At 37.3% G+C, this 22,047-nt stretch overlaps 1 protein-coding gene across 1 annotated transcript in view; it reads left to right on the forward strand.

Moving 5' to 3' along the window:
• ZBBX (zinc finger B-box domain containing) overlaps positions 1-21,109 on the forward strand; it is a gene marked incomplete at both ends in the record, with an annotated part of 37,247 nt that extends 16,138 nt beyond the window's left edge. The window contains 7 exons of the mRNA XM_084267574.1: positions 441-596; positions 1,533-1,763; positions 2,091-2,226; positions 3,134-3,205; positions 6,006-6,075; positions 13,129-13,209; positions 21,026-21,109. Coding sequence (XP_084123700.1) covers positions 441-596; positions 1,533-1,763; positions 2,091-2,226; positions 3,134-3,205; positions 6,006-6,075; positions 13,129-13,209; positions 21,026-21,109 — 830 coding nt within the window. The remainder of the gene's footprint in view (positions 1-440; positions 597-1,532; positions 1,764-2,090; positions 2,227-3,133; positions 3,206-6,005; positions 6,076-13,128; positions 13,210-21,025) is intronic.
• Between the last annotated feature and the right edge of the window lie 938 nt (positions 21,110-22,047).

Here is a 22,047-nt window from a genome sequence, read left to right on the forward strand (position 1 = left end):
TGCTTTTAGCAGTGACTTCAGGGTAACACACACAACTGGTGCTGTGGAAGGATAGAATAAACTTGCTAGCTTGAGGTAGATCACAACAATATAGTGCCATAGATTTATAGGCTTCGTTATATCCCCATAGAATCTTGTTCCAGTAGGAATTTCTCCTTTAATCTGTGCATAATATACATCACAAAAAAAGGTTTTAAGGGTGTATATGAAACTACATGTGAAATGATTGGTAAACAAGAATACTAATTCGATCAAGTGTATCACTTGAATTCAAGCTTGTCAGTGTGTTACCTAGAATTAATTTTTTTTACATTATGCACAAAAAATTTGTTGCCTGACTTCTTTAAATCACACACATTAAGTGAGGCAAATAGAGTAACAGTAGATGCATATTAACACAAAACCCAAAAGTAATTTCCTCTAAAAAATTTTAATTTCAGGAGATGGCAAGTGGGTTACTGAAAGGAGCTTAAGTGAATATGCTGATGACCCTGTAGTTGAGGGTGTCTTAGAAAGTCAGTTGAACCGATCTTCAAGTGGTTTGGACACTCACAGTGGTGTCTCTCCCCTGATGGCAGTGTGGAAGCCATACCCAGGTAAAGACAGCAGCAGCTTTGAGGTCCTACTTTAACAGGTCAATTTTCCTTATGTGAAAATTAGAAGCGCTGTCTGTGGCTCTGTTCAATTTGAATGATTTTCATATCTCTGTCCATGTTTTTGTGTTTTGGGTATAATGGCTAATATGCATGGCATTGTTTCAATAAAAATGGGCTTCTGAATTAAAATTTATCTCTTTCTTGTTGTCACTAATAGATTTTTATTATGCTTAGTTTCTACTCCTTCCTCTACCCTGTTACTCCCCTCTTAGCTTGAATATTTAGATATTAAACTGTCTAGAAAAAGATTATGTATTACTATGTGTTTTGCAGCATCTAGTACAATATGGTTTTGATCTAATAAAAGATTTCTTTGTGCTTCTGAAATGTCTTATTACACCAGCTATAAGAAACAAGGAAACAAGTAATGCATAACTGAATCTGGACATTTTAGTTACTTTTCTCAATTTCAACTGTCTCCATCTCAGGGAATGTAGCTTACATTATTTCTCTCATTCTAAGTAACCAGTGTGGCATTTTAATTTTGAAAACACTGTGTGTGGAAATTGAAACTGTCAATTTTTGAATCCCAGAAAAATATTTGAAAGTGTCTGTATTTTATTCATGTTACCTTAAATTAAAAAAAAAAGACAGAACCAAAGTTTTAAGCTGTTATACACACTGTAAATTTGTGCCACTGTACATAAAATTTGTTCTTTCTGAAAGACACCCCTGAATTATGATGTGCTGCTTCCCAATGTAGTTGTAAACTTACTATTAACATTTAATTCACAGTCGTAAGCAAAGTTAATAATTTGCTGAAATCATTTCATAATTTTAACTACAATTATTGTCATTAATGAGCTGAGATTAGAATTCTGTTTACCTGTGAAATCTTAAATTATTAGAAGTTTGTGACTTTTTCTTTTATTTCAGGGAACGATTCTGGAAGACCTTGGTCAACAAGTAACCTACGCTGTAAACTGAGTGGAAACTGTCCAACACAGCTGAGACCAAAGAGTTCTCCTATGCATATGTTTAGAGTTGATTCTGAGATACCAAAAGGCAAGTGCTTTGATGTAGCTAAACAAGATGAGTATCTTTGGGAATATACTGCTGACCAAGAAGCTCTACTTGCTCTGGAAAAAGAATTACAAAGTTATACAGGTAAGTGGCAATTACTGCTTTATTTTTTTCCTCATGCTGACAACATAATGAAAAAAAAGTAGCTATGCCATTTGCCTTCTCAGGTCTAACTGATTCTGGTGCAAAAAGCAAACCCTCTCCATTACTTCTAATGATACAGGAACTGTATAATAAAAAAAATCATAATTGATTTCAGGGCTCGTAGCGACATCCTTCATCGGCTAGAATTGCTTTTAGACTTACAATGGCAAGTTTTTGTCGATACTGTGAAATTCTTTAAAATGGTAGCATAGATACTGCTTTTTCTTTCTTGATATTTGTTCCTAAAATGACCTAAAAAAATTTCAGGTCCTGAAAAACATTACAGCTTAACTTTTGAAGATGTGACCTCCTCCAGCAGCCACTCAGAGAAGATAAGTGGAAATACTACAGATTGCCATAAAAACCTGGAGCTAAAAGACCACAGCAGAGCTGATGCTCTCAGGTAAGTTAAACTTGCTGAGTATCTTTTTGTGGTATTGTAAAATGTTCAATATACCAAACATCTTGCCAGAACTGAAATAAAAGCAGTCTTGACTTTCTGATTGTAAATTTACATGCTGCTTACAAATGTCAACATGTCCTACTTTGTATCTTGGTGTTCTACTGTGAGGCAGCTCAGATTAAGTGATATATTTTGTTGTTAAGACTTCTAACTATAAATTTTGGGAATGCTTTTTAACACATTAGCTTTTGTTAATACAAAACTGAGATTTATAAAGCATGTCTACTATAAATCATCAAAGTTCTTTGGTTGTTAGGCACCTCTAGAAAGAGCAGTTGTAAGCAGGTGAGCCAGTAACATTTAACTCCATGATACATCTGTTATATTGCCTTGGAGACTAAGGGGATAACTGTCTGTTGTTGGTTTCTTTCTGTGATCTTGGAGTGAGAGAGACACCACGAGGTTAACTACGTGCTTCATGAATATAACCAAGCATGAATCTCTGAATCAGCTATGTGGGTTTTATTTCTTCTTCTTGTGTTTGTGGGGTTTTTTTTATATGAAAAATGTTGAAATTGCTGGACAGTAGAAAACCCAGGAAGTATTTGCATATTCTGCAGACAGTATAAATAAGACCCACTTTCCTAGCTTACCTGTTCTAGGATGTGGGATTTCTCTGCTAGGGCATGACGGTGACAATGTTATTTACTGCTCATTGAAGAGGTGAAAATAGATGTGACAAAAATGGAAAAATAAATATACTAACTTGTAATGTATGTATACTTGCAAAATATACAGTAAAAGCTATTTTCATACCTTTTAGTTCTATACATGTCACTAAGGCTTAAATTTGAGTAGTCTGAGGAATCTGAGCTGCTGAAAATCACTGTGGTATGTTTCTTTTAAGGGACTGGGCTGAAAGCCAGATGGATGATGATGAGGAAATTCTGGAGGATAAGAAACAGGTTCTCGCGTTGCTGTGAACGTGCAAAGATCTTGGTGCAGTTTCTATCTCTGCATATCATACAAAACCAACAGGCAGACGAAGAGGTGTCTTGAGTGCTGCTCATGATACTATATATTGAGGATTACTGTGTAAAATTGTCAATAAAAAAAATCATAAAAATCTCTTGGTTTTGACTTTTTTATTAGTATGAAGAATTATTAACAGAATAAATTTGGTTTTGTACTATAATTATTTTTTTAGGATTATTTCTCTTCTGTAATTTTTACTCAACATGAGGTTCCTTGCTCCTAGTATGAGTTTTATGTCTCCAAATGTAGTTTTACATTGCCAAGCTGAGGTTTTCGTAACTTGGGGGTCTCAGTGTGGCCAAGTTTATGTGGTGAGGTGCAGTAGGTCGAGGACACTTCACTCCTTACATCTTTTTACCACTAAGAGACTTTTACCTTGCAGAATAGAAATTAACAGTTTTACACAGTATTTTTTAATTCTACTATGCTCCTTTCTTCATAATTTCTGCAGGTGGTATATAGTAGCAGTAGACTTGGTCTCTCTGCTCAGCATCAAAGTCAATTCTCTTTCTGCACTGCAGTGCTTTGACAGTTCCACTATGCTAGTTTGGTGTGATCTATGCTCAGTATACCATATCCAGCTGAACTGCAGGTTGCTATCTTATAGGCCGTGTTATCCATTTTATATATAATGAAAGGATTATGTGTTTACTTCAGCTGTTTTTCACCACAGCAACAGTGATCAGGGAGTTACAAAACTTCAGGTCAGATGCCTTTTATTAAAGGTCATGATTTCCATCACTAAATTGGTTAATTAGGAAATGTAGTTTTAAGAAAATAGATTTGTTTCTGGCCTCAAATGTTTAAAGATGTATTTGAGTGCTCATCTTTTACACCTTCTGTTTCTGTGGTCAGAGGTGGTGAGTGACCTTTGTATCAGCGGAAACATTCCACTGTGTTATTTAGGTTCTGATAATCAAACCCATTACTTGTTTGTATTCTCCCCGCACCACAGAACTCTCCTGTAGTGTGTATTTGCCACCTGACCCCCCATACATTAGGCACTAATATTAGACAACATAGACAAACTTTTCAACAATTTCTTTTACAGGAAAAAATACTTCAGTAACCCTAATCCATAAACTCTAGAGCCGTCGGGCTGAACAGACCATTGATTTGATTTCCTGCCTCATTTCTTGTCTTTAAGGTGAGGGCATATTTTCCACTTCAGTTTTCTTTATAGAGTTTACCATATATTGATGTTTTATTACAGCAGTTCTTTGCCAGAAATTCGAAGAATAAAATCAGAAAGTAGGTGTTCTACTTTGTAGATTAAGGCCAGTGCATTTCTCTCATGAATGTAACCTTTATTTCTTTTTGGAGTTGCTTTTCCAAATATTCCTCTTAGACTCATTTCCCTTACACAGACAGGCTGGCTGCTTCCATGCTGTTCCTGGCCCTTCTTAACTGGAAACCTGATTGAAGCAGGTGCTACAGTAGTGTGTGCCTGGAGCCCTCAATAGTCAGGTTAATCCTTTGTGTTTGTGGGAATAACTAGAAAGTCACTGGCTGTTTTCTACTTCGGATTTTGACAGTTTTATCTTCCCATCCCTTTTTTTCTTGAAAGAAAAGAAATGCTTCCGATAAAACCTCTAACAAACTTTGGACTAGAAAGAATCTTACTTCAGTGTCTTCGTAATCTCTTTAGTTAGTCAGTGATGGTTTAAATGCATCTTGATTTTATATTTCTGAGTTTAACACACCTGAAGGTGTCTTTCTTGTGTGGAATTTTTTTCCCTTCTCTTTGAGACATAGTGGTGGAACTGTACCCTAACTAGAAGACCAAAAAGAAAATCTGAACTGATGCAGTTCTGTGATATTTGTTACATGTTTTCTTTGGCAAATAGAACAAATTAAGTGTTGAAAGCTTGCTGCTTATGATTATAGATATGGTTTAATTGTACTTTTCTGTGTTTCTGCCATGATACAAAGACAGTGGGGAAAAAGGTTATGCTTTTTTTTTTTCCCCTTCCCTTTTTTATTTTTTCCTGTATCTGTTGTAGGGATGGATAGACATAAACCCATGTCGTGGGATTTGCTCAGAAAAATGATGGGTTTTGTCCAATTAGAGAAAGAGAAAAGGAGGAGGTGGTGGTGGTGGGGAGTGAGAGGCTTGTTGATATTTTTGAACTTCTAGGTGATTCTACACATCTTTTTTTGTACAATTACTTTCCCAGCAGATCTACCAGATTTCCTAGCACCAGTGGATGACTTTTACAGGTAAATATAACTTGTGTCAAGTTGACAGATATTTTCCAGTCAGTTTCTGTATCTTGGTCTTTAAACACTGTTTTTTTCCTCCAGCTTGCCAGAAAAGAAATATGTGGTATAATGATAAAGGAATCATGTGAAATTTGTGCTATTCCCAAGTGCTTTAGATCCAAGACCTGCAGCTCCCTTGTGTTCCACCAGGTATCTTTGTCATTTCAAGGAAGGTCACAGACTGGCAGACTGGTGCTACCCAGCCAGGGTGCTAGGCTGTCAGGCCTGATTCTAACGTGCATCTGCATAGTTGCTTAATAAGAATCAGCCATGTTTCCATGACCATAAATTAACAAAATCAGAGTGTAAAACGAATGTGCCTTGTTCTCAAAATCCAGACAATCTTAACAGCTGTTAACTTCAGTTGAATGCTTATTTCTGAAGCACTTACCTGGGAGTCCCTGGAATATTTTAATTGGCTGCCATTTGGCTGGCTGCCTGATAATGTCTAACTTTGGCTTTTCTTTCTCTTTTTTTTTTAGTGCAGAAAGGGCACTCATCCAAGGAGTTAAGTTACAGAAACCTCGTGAAGTGCTGTCTACTTCTGCTAATGTAGTTGGCTGTACACACCAGACTATGTTAAGATTTGGAAAGTGAGAATTGAGGGGTTTTTTGTTCATGTTTCGTTTCAGTCAGTTCTGGAAATGAATGAATTACACTGAATATACTGTTCATGTCTTGTGCTCGTACTGTAGGGCTTCTGGTACGTCCTCTGGGACTCTTCCTCTAACAGGGAAGAGCTCTGATTTACTGTTTGATTTTAACATTTAATAGACCTTAAGATGCTGTCATTTTCTGCATCTTATTTATAAAAATTAAATGTTGTTCTTTCCTCTTATCACACTCTGGCTTACGTGCCTTGCATTCAATTATCAGAAACACATAAACCAAATTAGTTTTAATTTATCCAGACCCTTTTGATCAGGGAAAAATACATCTGTCTCTTTCGTTTGAAAAATGACTTCTGCAAATTGCAAGTCATCAACACAAGGGCATTTCTAAATTACTTTGGCCGAGAGAAGTGTTCCGTGACTTTTTATTTAATTAGGATTAATTAGGTTGTTGAATATGCTTATGCTTTTTGAAAGGGAGGGAAACATGATAATCTATTTTATGTTAATATTATAGATCAGTTAATAAGAACAAAAAATGTAAGCCTGAAAAAACCCCACCCTAATTTATTTTCCATATATTGAGGTATGTATTTTTTTAAAAAAAAAAGCCATCTTTGATTTCTGTGAAACAGATAGATTTGAAATACTGATTTCCAATGGAAGTAGAACAGAGATGATAAGAGATATTCAGCAGGATATCTGTTGAAGTGGTTTTGGTTTTCCTCAGTCAAAAATGGTGATTGCAGAGACTTTTTTGAGAAGCAGAGGTCAGCTTTTGGAGTCTGGATCAGTGGGTGATTTCAGTTTCAATTCTGAGAAGTACCTAACAAGGAAGGCAAAGTTTGTGGGGTGGTAAATGTGAAACCTTGATAGGTTAGAGTTAGATTTGATATACTAATTTAAATAAAAATTCTGGGGGAAAGACAAACCAAAAAACCAAACAAAAACTCTTCAGCAAAACCTCCATGAATATCTGCTCCATGTAATACTTAAGGTGTTATCCGAGTATGTACAAAACTCATTACTCTGAGCCTAATACAGCAGAATTACGTAGTCTTAATATAATGAAGAATGATAACATTATTTTTTATGTCAGTGTTTCAGTTATGATATGTCTGTTCAAAATTATTTTGGAAGAAGACATCATAAAGCTCCATGCACTTATTTTATTTTCCTTTGTTTGGTTGGAGTTGTCCATGTGTTACATTTACTACAGATTCTTCTGCACAAGACTGAAAATTCCTGGCTGAAGAAACTCCTTACTCCCTTGTGAGAGACCTTCCATGATTTTCTGCTGCAGTAAGTTTTTCTGTACCATAAAAGAATGGCAGTGAAGGCAGGAACTTTTAAATAAGCATAAAGTTGTAAAGGGAATCATTGTGAATTGGGTATTACACACTGATCTACTTAAGATTCTGGTTTTAGCCATAAATGACTGTATGTTGGGAAATCCATTCTGTAGGAGGAACTTGATGAGATAAAGGAATGACTGAGACAGAGGAAAGAAAAACTCTATTCCACTTCTGAACCATGGAACACATGCCAGCATGGCTTTCCATTTTGTAGATTTTCTTTCTGGAAAACTGTGTTGAGGGGAGAAAGAAGAGGGCAAAGCATTTTTCCATATTTGGTGCTGGAACAATGTAGCTCTGTGCTCTCACTTCCCACAGCAAGGTGAAATTATAAGGGAACTTGTCTGTGCAGCTGTATCTTGGAATTGTGAGAGGCTCCTTTCATTGTGCAGGAGGCCAAGACCACAGGGCCTGAAAGGAAATAGTCCATGATCCTGTCGCTGTCTGGGTCATTGTGACCTGGAGATGCTCCAGGTTCACTGTTCAGGCTCAGAGACCTCATCTGTGATTAGTCCCTAATCTTTTTATAAGTATAGTGACCCATGATGCGGTGCACACAAACTATTTCTACCAACACTGCTTCTGCACCACAGCCCTGACAAAGTACTTCATTTTTTATGGTAAATTCAAGATATTTTCTACAGGGAAAACAAGACAGGTTGCTTGAGTGTGACTCTGTTTGAAAAGTGTGAACACTGTTCTTTACATAACATGAATAGATGGTCCTGAAAACATAATGCTCAGTTGCATCACTTTTGTCTGGCTACTTTAGCTTGCCATATATATATATATACATATTTGTATGTGTATATATATACACACACGCACTTTCTTCACTACTATATTTCACTTCCCTATTTACTATATTAAATTAGAATTATTATTAAATGATCAGTTAGAACAGTCATATATTGGTTAAAACAAGCTACTGTTCTTAGCATTATTTTCATTCAGCTGTTAAAGGGCTGTAAAAAATAGCATGTATGATCACAATTACAACACTAGCTATGTAATAGAAGGAGGAAAAAGCTTTTTTTTAAAAAAAACCCAGAAACTTTGGAGGGGAAGAGATACAGTATCATTTGATCTGTTTAATTCTAATCCTTAAATTGTCACAGATTATTTTTTTCTTGGCTCAATTGAATTTATACTGGTCTTTAGGGGTTTTTGGGGTGGTTTTTTTTTCTTTTTTTTCCCCCCACTGATTGTTCATATATCTAAGAACAGTACTAAAGCATGCTAATCAAGGTTAAAGCCTTGTTCTGCTACCCAATATTCTTTGTAGTTGAGATGACCTGTGCTTCAGAAAAGTTGGACCTGAGAAACAGGCCCAAAAGGAGTGAGGAAACAGAATTATGACAAGAGAGCTACAGTTATAGATACAGCCTTTGTGCCCCTGCCCACCCCTCCACTTTTTCTTACCTTCTGATTTTTGCATGTTTAAAGGTGACTTTGGGAGCTTGTGTCCATTTAAAAGATAAGTTGGTTTTGTTGTGTATTTTTTTTTTTGAGAAGGTCAAAACAGTAACCAAGATAAGGACTCTGATTACTTTTTACTACTATTGGTGAAAAGAAAATATCCTGGCCTCTCCTTCAGCAGAGATTATGCAAATGGCTTACGTTTGAATGATGAAATCTTAAGAACATCCAGGGACAGCCTATCTGTTCTTAATAAAGTCTGTGGGAGTCTTGCCAGTAAAAAAGCACATAATGTTCTTAGTCACATTTTTGCTTTCAGTGTTTAAATGACTTTGGAATCCATTTTGTAGCACATACAACATAACGCAGTACCTTTCTCCATCACTGTAATGGACTCCACTGCCTGCATTAGCTCCCTAATACCAGACATCATCTGCTTTCACCCCAGTTAGTCAGCTGGAAAGTTGGGGCTGGAAAGGGGTTTGGGTTGTCAGGAGCGGTACCCCCATTGACTATTGAGAGAAGAGCTCCTGGAAATAGATTCCAAAGTCTTTCAACTGCTATAAACTTTCTCAAGTGTAGGAGACAGGGTTCATGCTAAAAAACTGCCTGAGAAATATAGACCTTAGGGAAATAATTTTCCAGAAGATGTTCTAGCAGGGAAAACATATTATGTGCCCGGTGTGATCTGGTGACTGGCTTGACTCTTGCTGTAAGCCAACCATTGAAATTTTTTTTTTTTTTAGATTTCCCAGTTCTTGCAACCCCCTGTCCATCTTTTTTATTTAAAGCTATGATATGATTTCTAAAATAATTCCCCAGACATGCAAGTTTTCATCACTGGTAGGTATTGTCATAGTAGGTGCTAAGATAGACACTCAAAAAGTTCTCATGTTCTGCTGTTTAAATGTTCTGTGCTTATTTGCAGTGCTTGCAAAATTAACGTGGAAGGAAATAAAACCTTCAGCTTGGTTTTAGGTAAGCTGATATTTCTTATGTAAGAAGCTGTAGTATCTAATAAAGGCTAGGTTGTAAATTTCCTCCTTGTGATGAGTGGGAAAACCAGAAGTGGACATGAGCAATTCAAAAAGGTGTTCATGTGGTTCTATTCCCCTTTTCAAGCTTCTTGCTGTTGAATGCTTTGAAGTTTTATGCCTTGTATGGGTTTGAGATGGGAATGGGGAAAAAATAATTTCCATTGTGATGGAGTACAGCACTAAACTGCAATTTCAATGGAGATATTAAACAAACTAATTAAACTTTTTCAGTTTTCAAGCTGGAAAGCTTCATAGCCAATATGGAAAGACACTGCTAAATTAAATAGATTAGAATTTGTTCTGTTTGTAGGAAATGCTGTAAGGCTAGAGACAGTAACCTGCTTTGTATGGAATAGTTTTGCTGGTTTACATTTCATCTGAAGTATTGAAGCAACAGCAGGTGTCTTCTGTCCGTTTATGTCATGGAATATATAAACAGCTTCTGGTTATATCTTAAGTAGAATGAAGATGGTTTGATCACAACATTACTAGTCAGGCAAAAGTTAAGGTAGAGTAACTAGTGAGAATGGTAAATAACAGTCATAGTTATGAATATTATAGTTGCTGAGTCAGCTTTAATTTTACTAGGAAGGTTTTAGTTGTTACTACTTGTTGGCAGTAACCTATTTAAATGGAAAATTTTTGAAATTAACAATATAATTCTTATTTGACAGGTACTGGATATTGTCTTGGTATTTCACAATCTGCTTAAAAGAATAAGGAGATTACTGTTCTGAGGAGTTTACAGTTTAAAATGCTGTTCACTTCATCAAAAACCAATACAGAAATGTGATGAATACCCTTTATCTTTTTCTATATTGCACTGGGAACATGAAGTATCTTTTCATAATTTAACAGACATTTATAAACAACACTTCAAAAGACAGTGTTTTATAGTAATATGCAATTCCATTCTGCAATACAAATTAAAACTTTGCCTAACTTAGATAAGCATCACCAAGTAACATTTCTTATGCTGCATGGGATGACTCTGTTCTGAAAGTCAAAATAGCTTTCTAGAGAATATTTTGCATGTTAATTTTTCTACCTGAATATATTAGGCAATGTAAGTCTGGGAAAGCTTATGAGTTTGCTTATATAACTTATGTCTATAACCCTTGAATATACCAATAATTTTAAAGAAAACCATTTTCCTTCCACTTCCCTGCAGCATTTTATGTTGAAACTTTAAAAGTTGGAATGTTCAACTTCTATATTAATGCCTCATGCATTTAGACTATTCCTACAACCTAAAGCTGCAGAAATGAGAACTGAGTAGCAGTGCTAGGCGTAGTGTGTAGGGAGTATCGTGTGTGCTTAGAAAATCACACTACATCAACTCTTTCACAACAGTGGGGTTTGTTTTTCACTCGGTCTGTCTGAAGGGTGTTTCCTGTTACTACTTTTTATGGCATCTACATCTAACAAGGCAGCTGAAGAGTGATGAGGTTTCTTTCCCAACAATTTTTAAAACCAAATAGAATGCTTACTGCTCAATGAAAGCTTTTTTTCATTTAGTCAAATATCAGAAAAAAGAAATAACTGTAGAGTTTTATTAGTTGCAGATAACTTGCCCAGACAGCTGTACTCTCAGCATGCTGTCAAAATAAAACTTGTCTCAGAAGCCGAAGCGGCCGAGGAGGCTAATCAATTTAAAACACATAGCAAAAGTTATGAGCCACTCCAAGGTATTAACAGTGTTAAGTGATCTGCCAGGGCGCAGGAAAATCACTGTCAGAGTAGAGCAGTATTTTTTCTGCTTGGTTTTAAGACTCACTTACTCCTTTCTGCTGTGCGTTCTGGAAAGCAAGAAAACAGTGAAGTAAGTGCAGTAATGTTTAGTAACAGTTTGTCTAGTGAAGGAAGATGAATAAGGCCAGATGTCCTGTCCAGAAAGAGTCTACTGGGAAGGGAAGAGCTCCACTGGAAAACCTCAGAAGCCCTAATGACATTCTTTCTCCAAAAGAGCTATTGAAATGACCTTTGTAAAGCCAGATGAAACAAGCAGGGTTTTAGCTCTTCTCTGGGAACCTCCAGTTCCATCCCCACTGTTGTTGTCCATCCTAGTTTGATGTGTGACTGTGATATGTGTATAGGTACGAACTTAAGAAATCAAATGGAATGAGCTTTCTGAAAATTTTCTGAAAGAAATAGTATAACAGAGTAAAGCACACTTGTTTTCTGTGCTAAACTGCACCTGAGAAAATCCTCTGCTGACAGAGCTTTCCTGTTTTCAGGCTCTCACTACAACGTGGTAACTCATGTTGCAGAGCACAAGCTGTGTTGTTGGTGCCCACTTCGCCCGTGGAGGGTTATGTGGCAGTGACTGCAGCCATGAATATAGTGCTAGAAAGTGCTAAATATCCTGATGTGTGCTGTTGCTATTTCTTAATCAAAAAACAAAAAAGGAACATAATGTCCCCTTTTTTTCTTGTCTTTATCTATATAATTGATATATAGGATATATTCTATATTTGACTCAATTTTGATTTGAATTCTGTTATCTTATAATGTGAAAGTGCCTCCATACTTTGAAAAGTCACTCATAATTTACTAATCAGTTAAACATTTTTTCATGAATGACAACCAAGGATTTGTGCCTGCAAGTATCACTGCATGAAATGGGCTATTTAAAGCAAAATCTGTTTGCTTCAGAGAGAAGAAAAATGCTCTGAATTTGAATGATGTGTCAAAATGTCAACCAAATTGTCAGCCAAATGTGGCAGCTGTTCCATTCTTACGTTCATGTTATATAAAAGATAACTGAGGAATGTTGTAGCTGGTTTTATTTGTTTTTGTTTAGTGAAAGTATTTTTTTATTAGAAATGACTTTTTCAGAAATCCTCTTTGACAGTAAATATCCAAACTTTTATTGAGGTTTCCAAATAAACTGCCTCTTTCTAAAGTATGTTTTGCAAAGCGCTGTGGGTGTTGAACACTGTTGGACTTCTAGCCCAGTTTCCTCCCACGTTTTGTGCTTTCTTTCCATGCTCTCCACCTGCCCTCGCCCCCTTGGATTCCAGGAGTGCTAATCAAGATGTAATATATTGGAAGATGAAGCAAATAAGTCATTTGTGTGTAAACATCCACAATTACTTCTCCATTTTCTTTATCCCCTGTTATAGGAGACATCTACTGCTTGTGCTTCTTGTCCTTAATCTCTTCTTTTACTTCCTATTGTAGCTGGTCGTGAACAAACGGAGGGGAGAGAAGAAGACATCAGAAAAAGATGTAGCTGATTGCACAGCAGAGTTGGTTTTAATGGTAAGTTTTCTCTTTCTGTAGCACTTGCTACAGAAATTTCTGGTCTCCAGGACTGATGTCTGTAGGTTTCTTCATTCCAACTCTTGCTGTGGTCAGGAGAAGGTACTCTTGATTTTTTTCTTGATCCCCTACTGCTAGGCAGTGCCTTGACCTCTGTACCTCAGCGGGTCTCTGGCTCCAGCCTTTGTTTTGTTCATCAGTGTTCCTTTTTGGTAGGCAGCCCTCAGCGGGGAGGTTGCTCGTACCTTCTAAACACTTCATATAGATCTCAGGCCAGGAAACTAAAATAATCAATTGCTATTCTTCTGTGTGTATGACAGCCAAGGACTAAAAGCTCCCACAAGATGCACACAACACGATTCTTCCGTACCAATTCTAACTTTGGAAGATGTGTGTGTTTGCATCAAATGAGAATGATTCCCTTGTTGTGGGTTATTAGAAATGTAACAACCAGCAGACAAAACCCTATGAAAATCAGTTTGGGCTCCAGGTTGTTTTTAAGAAGATGAAGGGAGTAGTGAAAGGAACAGTAGAGAGAAAGACAGAGTATGTTCAATTGTATGTATGCACACAGCATGTGTATATTACTATGAAACTTGAGGAGTTGTATCATGTTTTGTCATAGGAGAAATAGATTTAAAATGGAAAGATTACATATTACAAGAGCAGCAGTGTATTTATAGCTGTTTAACTTTACAGTCATATGTTTTCAGGGTGTGTGTGTGTGTATAAAAGCAGCATAAATGGCCTAATAAAGACAAGTGATTTGTGGCAAGACTGTGGAATATATAGCAGCTTTAGTACTATGACTTTGGTCAGATTCCTTTATGATATGTACTTCACTTAACCCAGCTGGAAAGATGGCAAACAAGCTAAGTCTTGTAGAGAAATAGGTGCCACATCTGTAGGTGAGTTTTTCTGGGTAAATGATATTGTAAAATGTGAGTTTTCTGTAGGGTTTGCTGAACCGAATTGACCTTTGTAACACAGCTTTATTCTCCTTAGCAATCCTCAGGTTTTGAAACAAATCAATAAATTGAGCTGTAACACTTCACAAAGACCAGATGGTCTTCACCCAATACTTCTAGGGGAATTAAAATGTGAAATTGCCAGACTGCTGCTGTGGTATACCACTTAAATCTGCCTCGGTGCAGAAGGAATAGCAGGGAGTAACTATTACACCAGCCTTTTTAGTGTTTCAGTGTGTGGCTGAATTCAAAGACAAGTAAGTCTGGCTTATTAGTACAGCATGAGAAAAAGCATAAGGTAAGGGAATGGATAAACATGTGTTGGAGAGTTATTGCTGTAACTTTTATGAAGATACACAGTACCTGGAAGATTGTATTTCCTTGGAGAAGTTAAGTAGTATGTTTTTGTGAGTGACATAATTTACATATTGTGCATGCATTTTTCCAAAAAGCCTCTTAAAAATTAGAAAAAGCTTTTCAGAAATGAAATTTAAAAAAAAAAATGGCTTAGTGAGCAGGGCTTTTATATATTTGTGATTTGTTAAACGAGGAACTGAAGGACAGGCTTGTGTGCTTTCATGTGGAGGACAATTACAAGGCCTGAACTATGTAATCTGGAAATGTGGTCTGGAAAAGGAGGTAAATAGGTGACAATTTGCTGTTAATACAAAATGACTCAGAGTATTCTAATTAAAAGTGACTGTGGAAGCTTACAGAAATGATTAGATGACAGAGGAAATTGAACATTGGTAAATGAGTTGCTGTCTGTGAGTGGGATGGAACCTCAGTCAAAGTCATGGATGCGTTTTAAATTTGCTAGTTGGGAAATAATCATTGTCTATAGTTCCTTGAAGATGTTAGCTGAATGGCAATCAAGCTGCCACATATGTAATTCTTTATGTAGATGCTAGTTATGCTACATTGTTCAGTACACAGTGGCACTGTTGATGTAATGGTAGAGGAAGGATTCAAATTCCCTGCCTACTCTAGGAAAAAGTTTTCTCCATTAGCGGCCCTAGAAGCAGCAGTCCTGTGTCAGCAAGTCTAATCCTTGTTTTGCAGGCAGCATGTGAATTTGTGTGTGTGGTTGGTGGCTTTTTTGCTGTTGACAACATGCTTGGGGGGGTGCTAGTATCATTGCATCTATTGAGAGGCAGCAATTACAATTCAAAAGATGGTACTTAGCTAAACTGATCAAAGATAACGCTCTCTTTCCTGCGATCCCCCTCGGTCCTCATAATAGCATATGACTAATTCACCTTTTTATGAGTACAGCCAATTTGATATAAAAGGTATGCTAGATATGTTGTTCAGTAACATAGTTAAATGGTTTAGAAGATATTTAATGCTGCCATCCACATGATGAAGCAAATGACTTTTGAGATTCCAGGAAGACTGACTCTTTAATGCTCATAAAATTCCTTGCTTGTTGCATAGATGCAAAGCCTGGCATTTGGCAGAGCTAGAAGAAAAATTTGGATGCTTTTGATCAAAGGTGCTTATGGAAAATTGTGCTGCAAAGCATTAAGTAAGTGATAAGAATATATAATGACACAGTTTGAGAAAGAATGAAGCTCCTATCAATAGAGGTTGGTAAAAGTTTTGGGGAAATTTGCTGTATAGTTTCTTAGTTTCCTATTTCTCCAGTAAGGCTTAATGCTTGTGTATGACATGCAAATAAAATGCTTTAAATAATGGGATTTGAAGATAGGCACTGAAGCCCAAATGTATCTGAAATTAAGAAAATTAGCTACAGAAGAATGGTCTTTAGCATGTGACAAAGAATTTTGTAAGTTTCTAAGTGGAAGCTAAATATATTTTTCACTCTCCAGTGTTCAACTTCATGGAAGGATAAATAATTTCTTTTACTGGTAGTTCAGTAACTGGAAACACTCTGTGTCCAAGCTAAAGGAGTGTTTTAGCTTACATTGCTGTTTGAGGGCTATATTATGTTGCAAATCTAAGGCTATTCAATGGATAATGAAGAATTTGTGTATTTTTCAGGGATGTGCTTTCTGTAACTTCCTAAGCAAACATAAGAATGGAGAGAACCTTCTCCCATTGAATAGAGAGCAGTTAATCTTGCATTTGGCAATTCTGTAATCTGATTTATATCCAGTTTACTGCTGGCCACCTGTGAACAATTTTTTTTTTTAATCTTGAGAGCATTCATTTGTCTGTGAAGGATGATTCCCTTGGACTGTCTAAGGATCTTGGAGCTGCCACAACAGCTGGCTGCTTAATTCAGACATTTGCAGTTACTGAATCTTGAGGTTTTTTTGGTGTTGGTTTTTTTTTTTTTGGTAGGGGTTTCAGTAGGCTTCTAAAATGATGACTGCTCTCTGGTTGAGAAGGAAAATGTCCCATTGCATGCAAAATGGAAAGTGAAGTAACTTAACTGGCTGACTATAGAATCATAGAATGGTTTGGATTGGAAGGGACCTCAAAGATCATCTAGTCCTAAAATGCAGCACTCCTTAGCTTTTGATAGTGGTCTTAATACTGGTTCCCTCATTAGTAATTTTGACAAAATGCCTTTCCCTGTTCCAGTTTTTTGGGGGGTCTGGAAGGGCAGCAGGTTCTTTGCTACAATTTGGTACAGGTCCTTCAGCTTTAGCTCAAATATTTACATTCTTGTTTTCCTTTGTTCACTGGCTTTTCAAGTCCCTGGAGTAATAATGCCATCAGTATGCCTGAGATGCGCTGCTCTGTCTTGTTTTTTCATGAAACTATTCAACTACTGTTGCTTGCACAGTGCTTAGCTGAAACTGTGCAATGGCAGTGGGCAGAGGGAGGTTATATGAGATACTGCAGACACTTCTTCTTCTCTTGGTAAGATGCTTTATTATTCATTTGAATATCTTGCTTTATCAGGTCCTCATTGGACTCAGAACTCTTCTGAATTTACCTGTTGCACGGGTAGCCAAAAATATTCTTTGGCTGTGTGTGCATTTTTGGACGACTTCTGGAACCACACACATCTGTCTGTAGATGACTTAAGGCTGACAGTTTGGCCTCCTGAGGTGTATGGTGTGTGTGTGTGATGTTTCTAAAAGAGAAGATTATGCCCAAGATACAGTATTAAATTCTGTGTTATACATTCTACATGTCAACATGATTATATGTCACTGTCTGACTGCGTACCTGCTCCTGTGTGTAACACAAGTAGTGGACTCCAGAGAACTTCTAGGGTTAGATTTTCAGAAGTGTTTGACACAGGTATTGCTCAGGGTAGTTTTCTTGGTCTAACACTTCTTGAGAGTGTCTCAATCCATATATTCTGATAAGACAGCTGAAGTGATAGTGAGGTGTCTGAGGAGACGTACCATTGATAAAAATAAACTTTGAAGGTATTATTATAGCAGAAATCTAAATTCTGCACTCTTACCCCTGCACTCTTGTCCTGTCTGTGATGTTGTTGATGTTGTGGTTAGATATGGGTAGCATACAAAGCAGAGGTTAAAAGCTATGCTTGGACTTGCCTGGAATGAAATGACTGTTCAGGAGTGCTTAGTTAAACAAAGAGGGAGGGTTTCTATGTGCATTTTCTTTAGATCAGTGGTGCGTATTTTTAGAGTATATTTTGAATATTGAGATGGAACTTGAGACTCTGATTTGTGAAAAGAAAATGAAATAAAGGAAGGAACATGAGCTGAATTAAATAAGCCAAATCCTACCTTGAATGATAAAAAGATTGAGAACTGGCTGAAATGCTGCTCTGACACAAAAATTCACTTCATCCAGAAGGTGAACCTGAAAGCCCTGCTACTGAACAAATCCACCAAGATGATTGCTTTGAGGCAAGATGAAATGATGCTAATGTCTAGAGGTGCCAATATTTTGGTTGACCCTCCAGGCATTGTCTGTCCAAAGCCTACAAAATGAAGAGCAAAAGAAAGCAAATCAAAATAAGCATAAAGCTCAAATTATATAAAAAACAGAGGCCTGAGAATGATGCTGTGTATGTTCTCCTTTCCTGTTGCATAGCACGTTAAACTGCCATGCACAGACCCAGATGTGATCAATTCAAAAGGTACTACAAAAGAGGTGGGTAAAACATCTGGAATAGGCTTTTCCTGCTTTTAGTTTATCATTGCTGGATGATGCTGCTTTAAAATACTACACAGTCACAAAAGCTGTTTCTCCTGGCTGCAGAGAAGGATTAGGAGAAAAAGAAACCTAATAAGTGACTCTTCAGCAGGATTAGATGTGTGGAGCACATCTAAAGCAGTCAGGAAAGACAGTGGAAGCTACAGCAGCAATACTCTTATGAGATGTGAGCCACAAAGTAGGGGCCTCAAGGCAGCCGTGCTATTTGGTCCAAAAATCAGTCCCAGCTCTTCAGATGCTGAAGTGATGAAAACTTTGCTGGAAGAGTCATTCCTGGCTGATGGGTGATGGACACCTACTGCCATCAGTGCTTTGAAATCTGGAACATATCCCCAGCCATGCCTTAATCCAAGCATCCACTTGGACACTGATGGCATTTGACTACAGTGATGCAGTTCTTCATGAATCCATGACACAACTGCACTGAGACATCTGGCCAGGTGGATGACATAGGGTTTTGTAAACATAGGGGAGACAGTGGGCAGCACTGGCAGATAGCTGTAAAAGGAGGAGCCGTTTCATCCCTTGTGTTGGGGCAAATGCCTGTCATGTCACATCCCCGGCCCCAGAAGCTGCCTTTGCTGCTGTAGGAAAAGCAGAGATAAGCACAACTGGGGTTGCTATCACTTTGGCTGAACTGTGGATCTGGATTCCACAAAAACATCTTTGCCTGACATGGTATTTTTTATTTATTTTATTTTTGCTTTCCTTGCCAGAGAGAATTGTTAAAATGAATTATGTTGTGCTACAAACTTTGGGATGCCTGGGGCAACATTCAGGTTTTTAATATTTTAGCTGTGGTGTGTCTGTAATATGTAAAAGGATTCTTTCCTTTCTAAACTGTGAATGTTTTATACGCTTGCTGATATCAGAAATACCTCTGCTTCTGCTGCTCTCCTTCCACTGACATTGATGTTGTTTGGTTTTCACTCCCCCTAGCTCCAGTTACTACTTATTGCTTAAGGGTTTGTTCGCTTAAGTTAGGGAACAATGTAACATAGGTGCAGTGTGAGAAGCTTCCTAAAGAGAGGGATAATGGAGGTGTTTTAACTCTACCTGTATACAGCAAAAAATTTTTGCCTGCCCTTCACAGGTGGTGTCTGCCTCTGTCAAAAATGTCTGTGCATCTCATTTATTCCAACTTCTCTGTTTCACTTTGGGTGGGGAGCAGAGCAAGAAGTAATCCTTTTCAGTTATGGTGGTGGCCATGTCATTTCTTCCTCTTTGTTTCTTTTCATTTATCATTTGATTTTAGAAAGGACCATCTGTGAGTTTGGATAAACATTTAAGTGCAGGGAGTAATAAACCAATGTTTTATACATGAGGAGTTTTTTGTGACTACTTATATTTATTCAGAGGCTCACAGGGAACTCTACAGAGGCCTTCTGCTGCCAGCCTGGAATGATCGCAGTCCTAAGACGGGTGTCAAGTACTGCTCTGAGTCATTATGGAGTGCTCAGATTAACGAGGGTGACTGCTCTGTGCAAATAAATGTCATCTGTACAATCTAACAAATACATATGTCTAGGACAAACATATCTTGAGGTCAAATCAATTAAGAAAACTCAAATAAACCATTCTGTGAAAGGAGTAGGAATAGTTAGGTTAAATGAATAGGAGTGTATCAACTGTGAGAGGTGTTTGTTATGTTATATTTAGGTCCAAATCAAGGTATTTAGGTGTCTGCTTCTTCTCTCTGATTCTCTCTCACTGTCCATTTAGGGAAGTGGGTATTATAGTTCTTAAGAAGCAGCAGTCTTGTGGATGTTTCATTTTTATCACAGAAAGTTTAGTACTACCCCCAGTGCTGAGTTTCCTCTCCTTGGAAAAAAAGCAGTAATTTGAAATTATACTGATTGTAATTTTATATTAGGCAATGTAATGAAGACTTTTTCAAGTTGATTCCTCAAAGGACTGGATAGAAAACTTTTGAAAGATGCCTCTTCCTGGAAGCCATTGATGCCATGCTGCTATTTAACTCTTCCTTAGCTGTCACACCTAGAGGTGTTCAGGCCCACTGGGAAGAGGAAGTTGTACTGCCAGATTTCTGTTGAAAAGGGTAATGAAGATAGCATTTAAAGCACCAGGTTTTGAGTATTCAAGACTGATATTAAATGAATCAGAGTACTGGAAATGGCTTCTGATGTCGACGATAACACCAGCCTCATAATACGTGGAATAACTTCCTAGAGCATTTAATTTTCAGTTATTAAAAGGAAAGAGACCCAGAAAAAAGGAATATTCCTTCCTTCTGCAAAAGCAGAAGCAGTCTTGAGTACATTTTCAAGAGAAAACACATTGCACAACATCAATGCAACAATACAAAATCAATAGGAGATTCTGAAGACGCTCCTTTTTGTAAATTCAGCAGCAGTACAGGGAAAAAAGTGCTGAGCCTTTGAAAACTGTAAAAATTACTGCCTCTGAAGAAGCAAAATATATTCAGCAATTATGATAACCAACTTTGCTAGGAAACTTGCTATTAGCATGATTTTCTGACATGACTACCACAAAAACATTTATAAATTGGGTCCTGAGAGATTGGCATGTGATATTCAAAAGGTTCCTTGTTGGAGTTTAAGCAATAAACGTTGCATACGTACACATATGTGGTTTGGCAGCACCTGAAAACTATTTCTAATCCAATTCCTTCCCATGTCCCCCACTTTATTTTTTTTTTTCTGTAGGTGTCACTATAGCATAACAGATAGAAACCACTTCCCTTAATGAAAATGTAGAATACACACAGATCAGAAGCAAGCTGTAATCTGGTTTACTGTGCCATGGTTGTCATATCAACAATGAGGTTTCCCAGCAACTAACAGAATAAATTATTTTATAGATTTATTTACTTATCCTTTCTAATAATGAATGTGATGCAAGAGGGTTTTTTTTTTAATTTTTCCCCTTTATGATTATTTGGCAGTTAAGAAAGGTTTCCCAAATCATTTACATTTTTGTCACTGTGTTAATACTGACAGTTAAAATTAATCTTGTTAATGAAACTGAAGGCAGTAGAATTAATGAAGATTTTTCACTTGCACTAAAATGTAGCTGGTTTATGTTGCAAAAATTTCTGTATTTCTACTGAACTGAATGCTGAGCAAGGAAGCAAGTCTTAGTGCATATGAATTTGATGGTGTTGCTTTTCATAGCTGTGCAAGATGTAAAGTTTGCTTTGCCCCCTGTTGTGTGTATTACTTGCTATCTCCGCTTTAGGGATGTGTTTGCATAATTCCTTAAAGAAGTGTTGAACAGGGTTTGCTGTTTTAAAGTGTGGCTGAAAGGAGGGGCCTTGAACCTGTCTCATACCTCCAGCAGTAATGCATTCTTCAGCCTGAGTGTAAATTCACATCTCTGAAGGAATGTATTGCTGGTGTTCTGCTGGTAAAGGCACAGCTATGGAGAGTGAGTTGGAAACTGTAATTTTAGTCATAGCTTTCAAATATGTGTGAGTTACATAGTTATATCCTCCTTAACACAACGTTTGTGTAGCATAAAATGTCTACAACAGTAATGACAACAGACCCAGGGTCACCGTCCCACCTTCTGGCAGGGTGTCATGATCACAAGGCTTGCAGCATCATTGTGAGCTTTACACTCTTTCCTTGTCACATGTTAGTTTGGTACGATTTTGCAGAAAGATTTGCCTTCCTTTTCATTCTTCTACATAGCTTGCTCTACAGGCTGCTCACTTGGGTACCACCAGCAGCAGTGAACGATGTGGTCTTTAGTCCTCTCTGGAGGAAGATTGCATTGA

This window comes from Gallinula chloropus (genome assembly GCF_964237585.1).
Source record: "Gallinula chloropus genome assembly, chromosome: 8".
Classification (NCBI taxonomy): Eukaryota; Metazoa; Chordata; class Aves; order Gruiformes; family Rallidae; genus Gallinula; species Gallinula chloropus.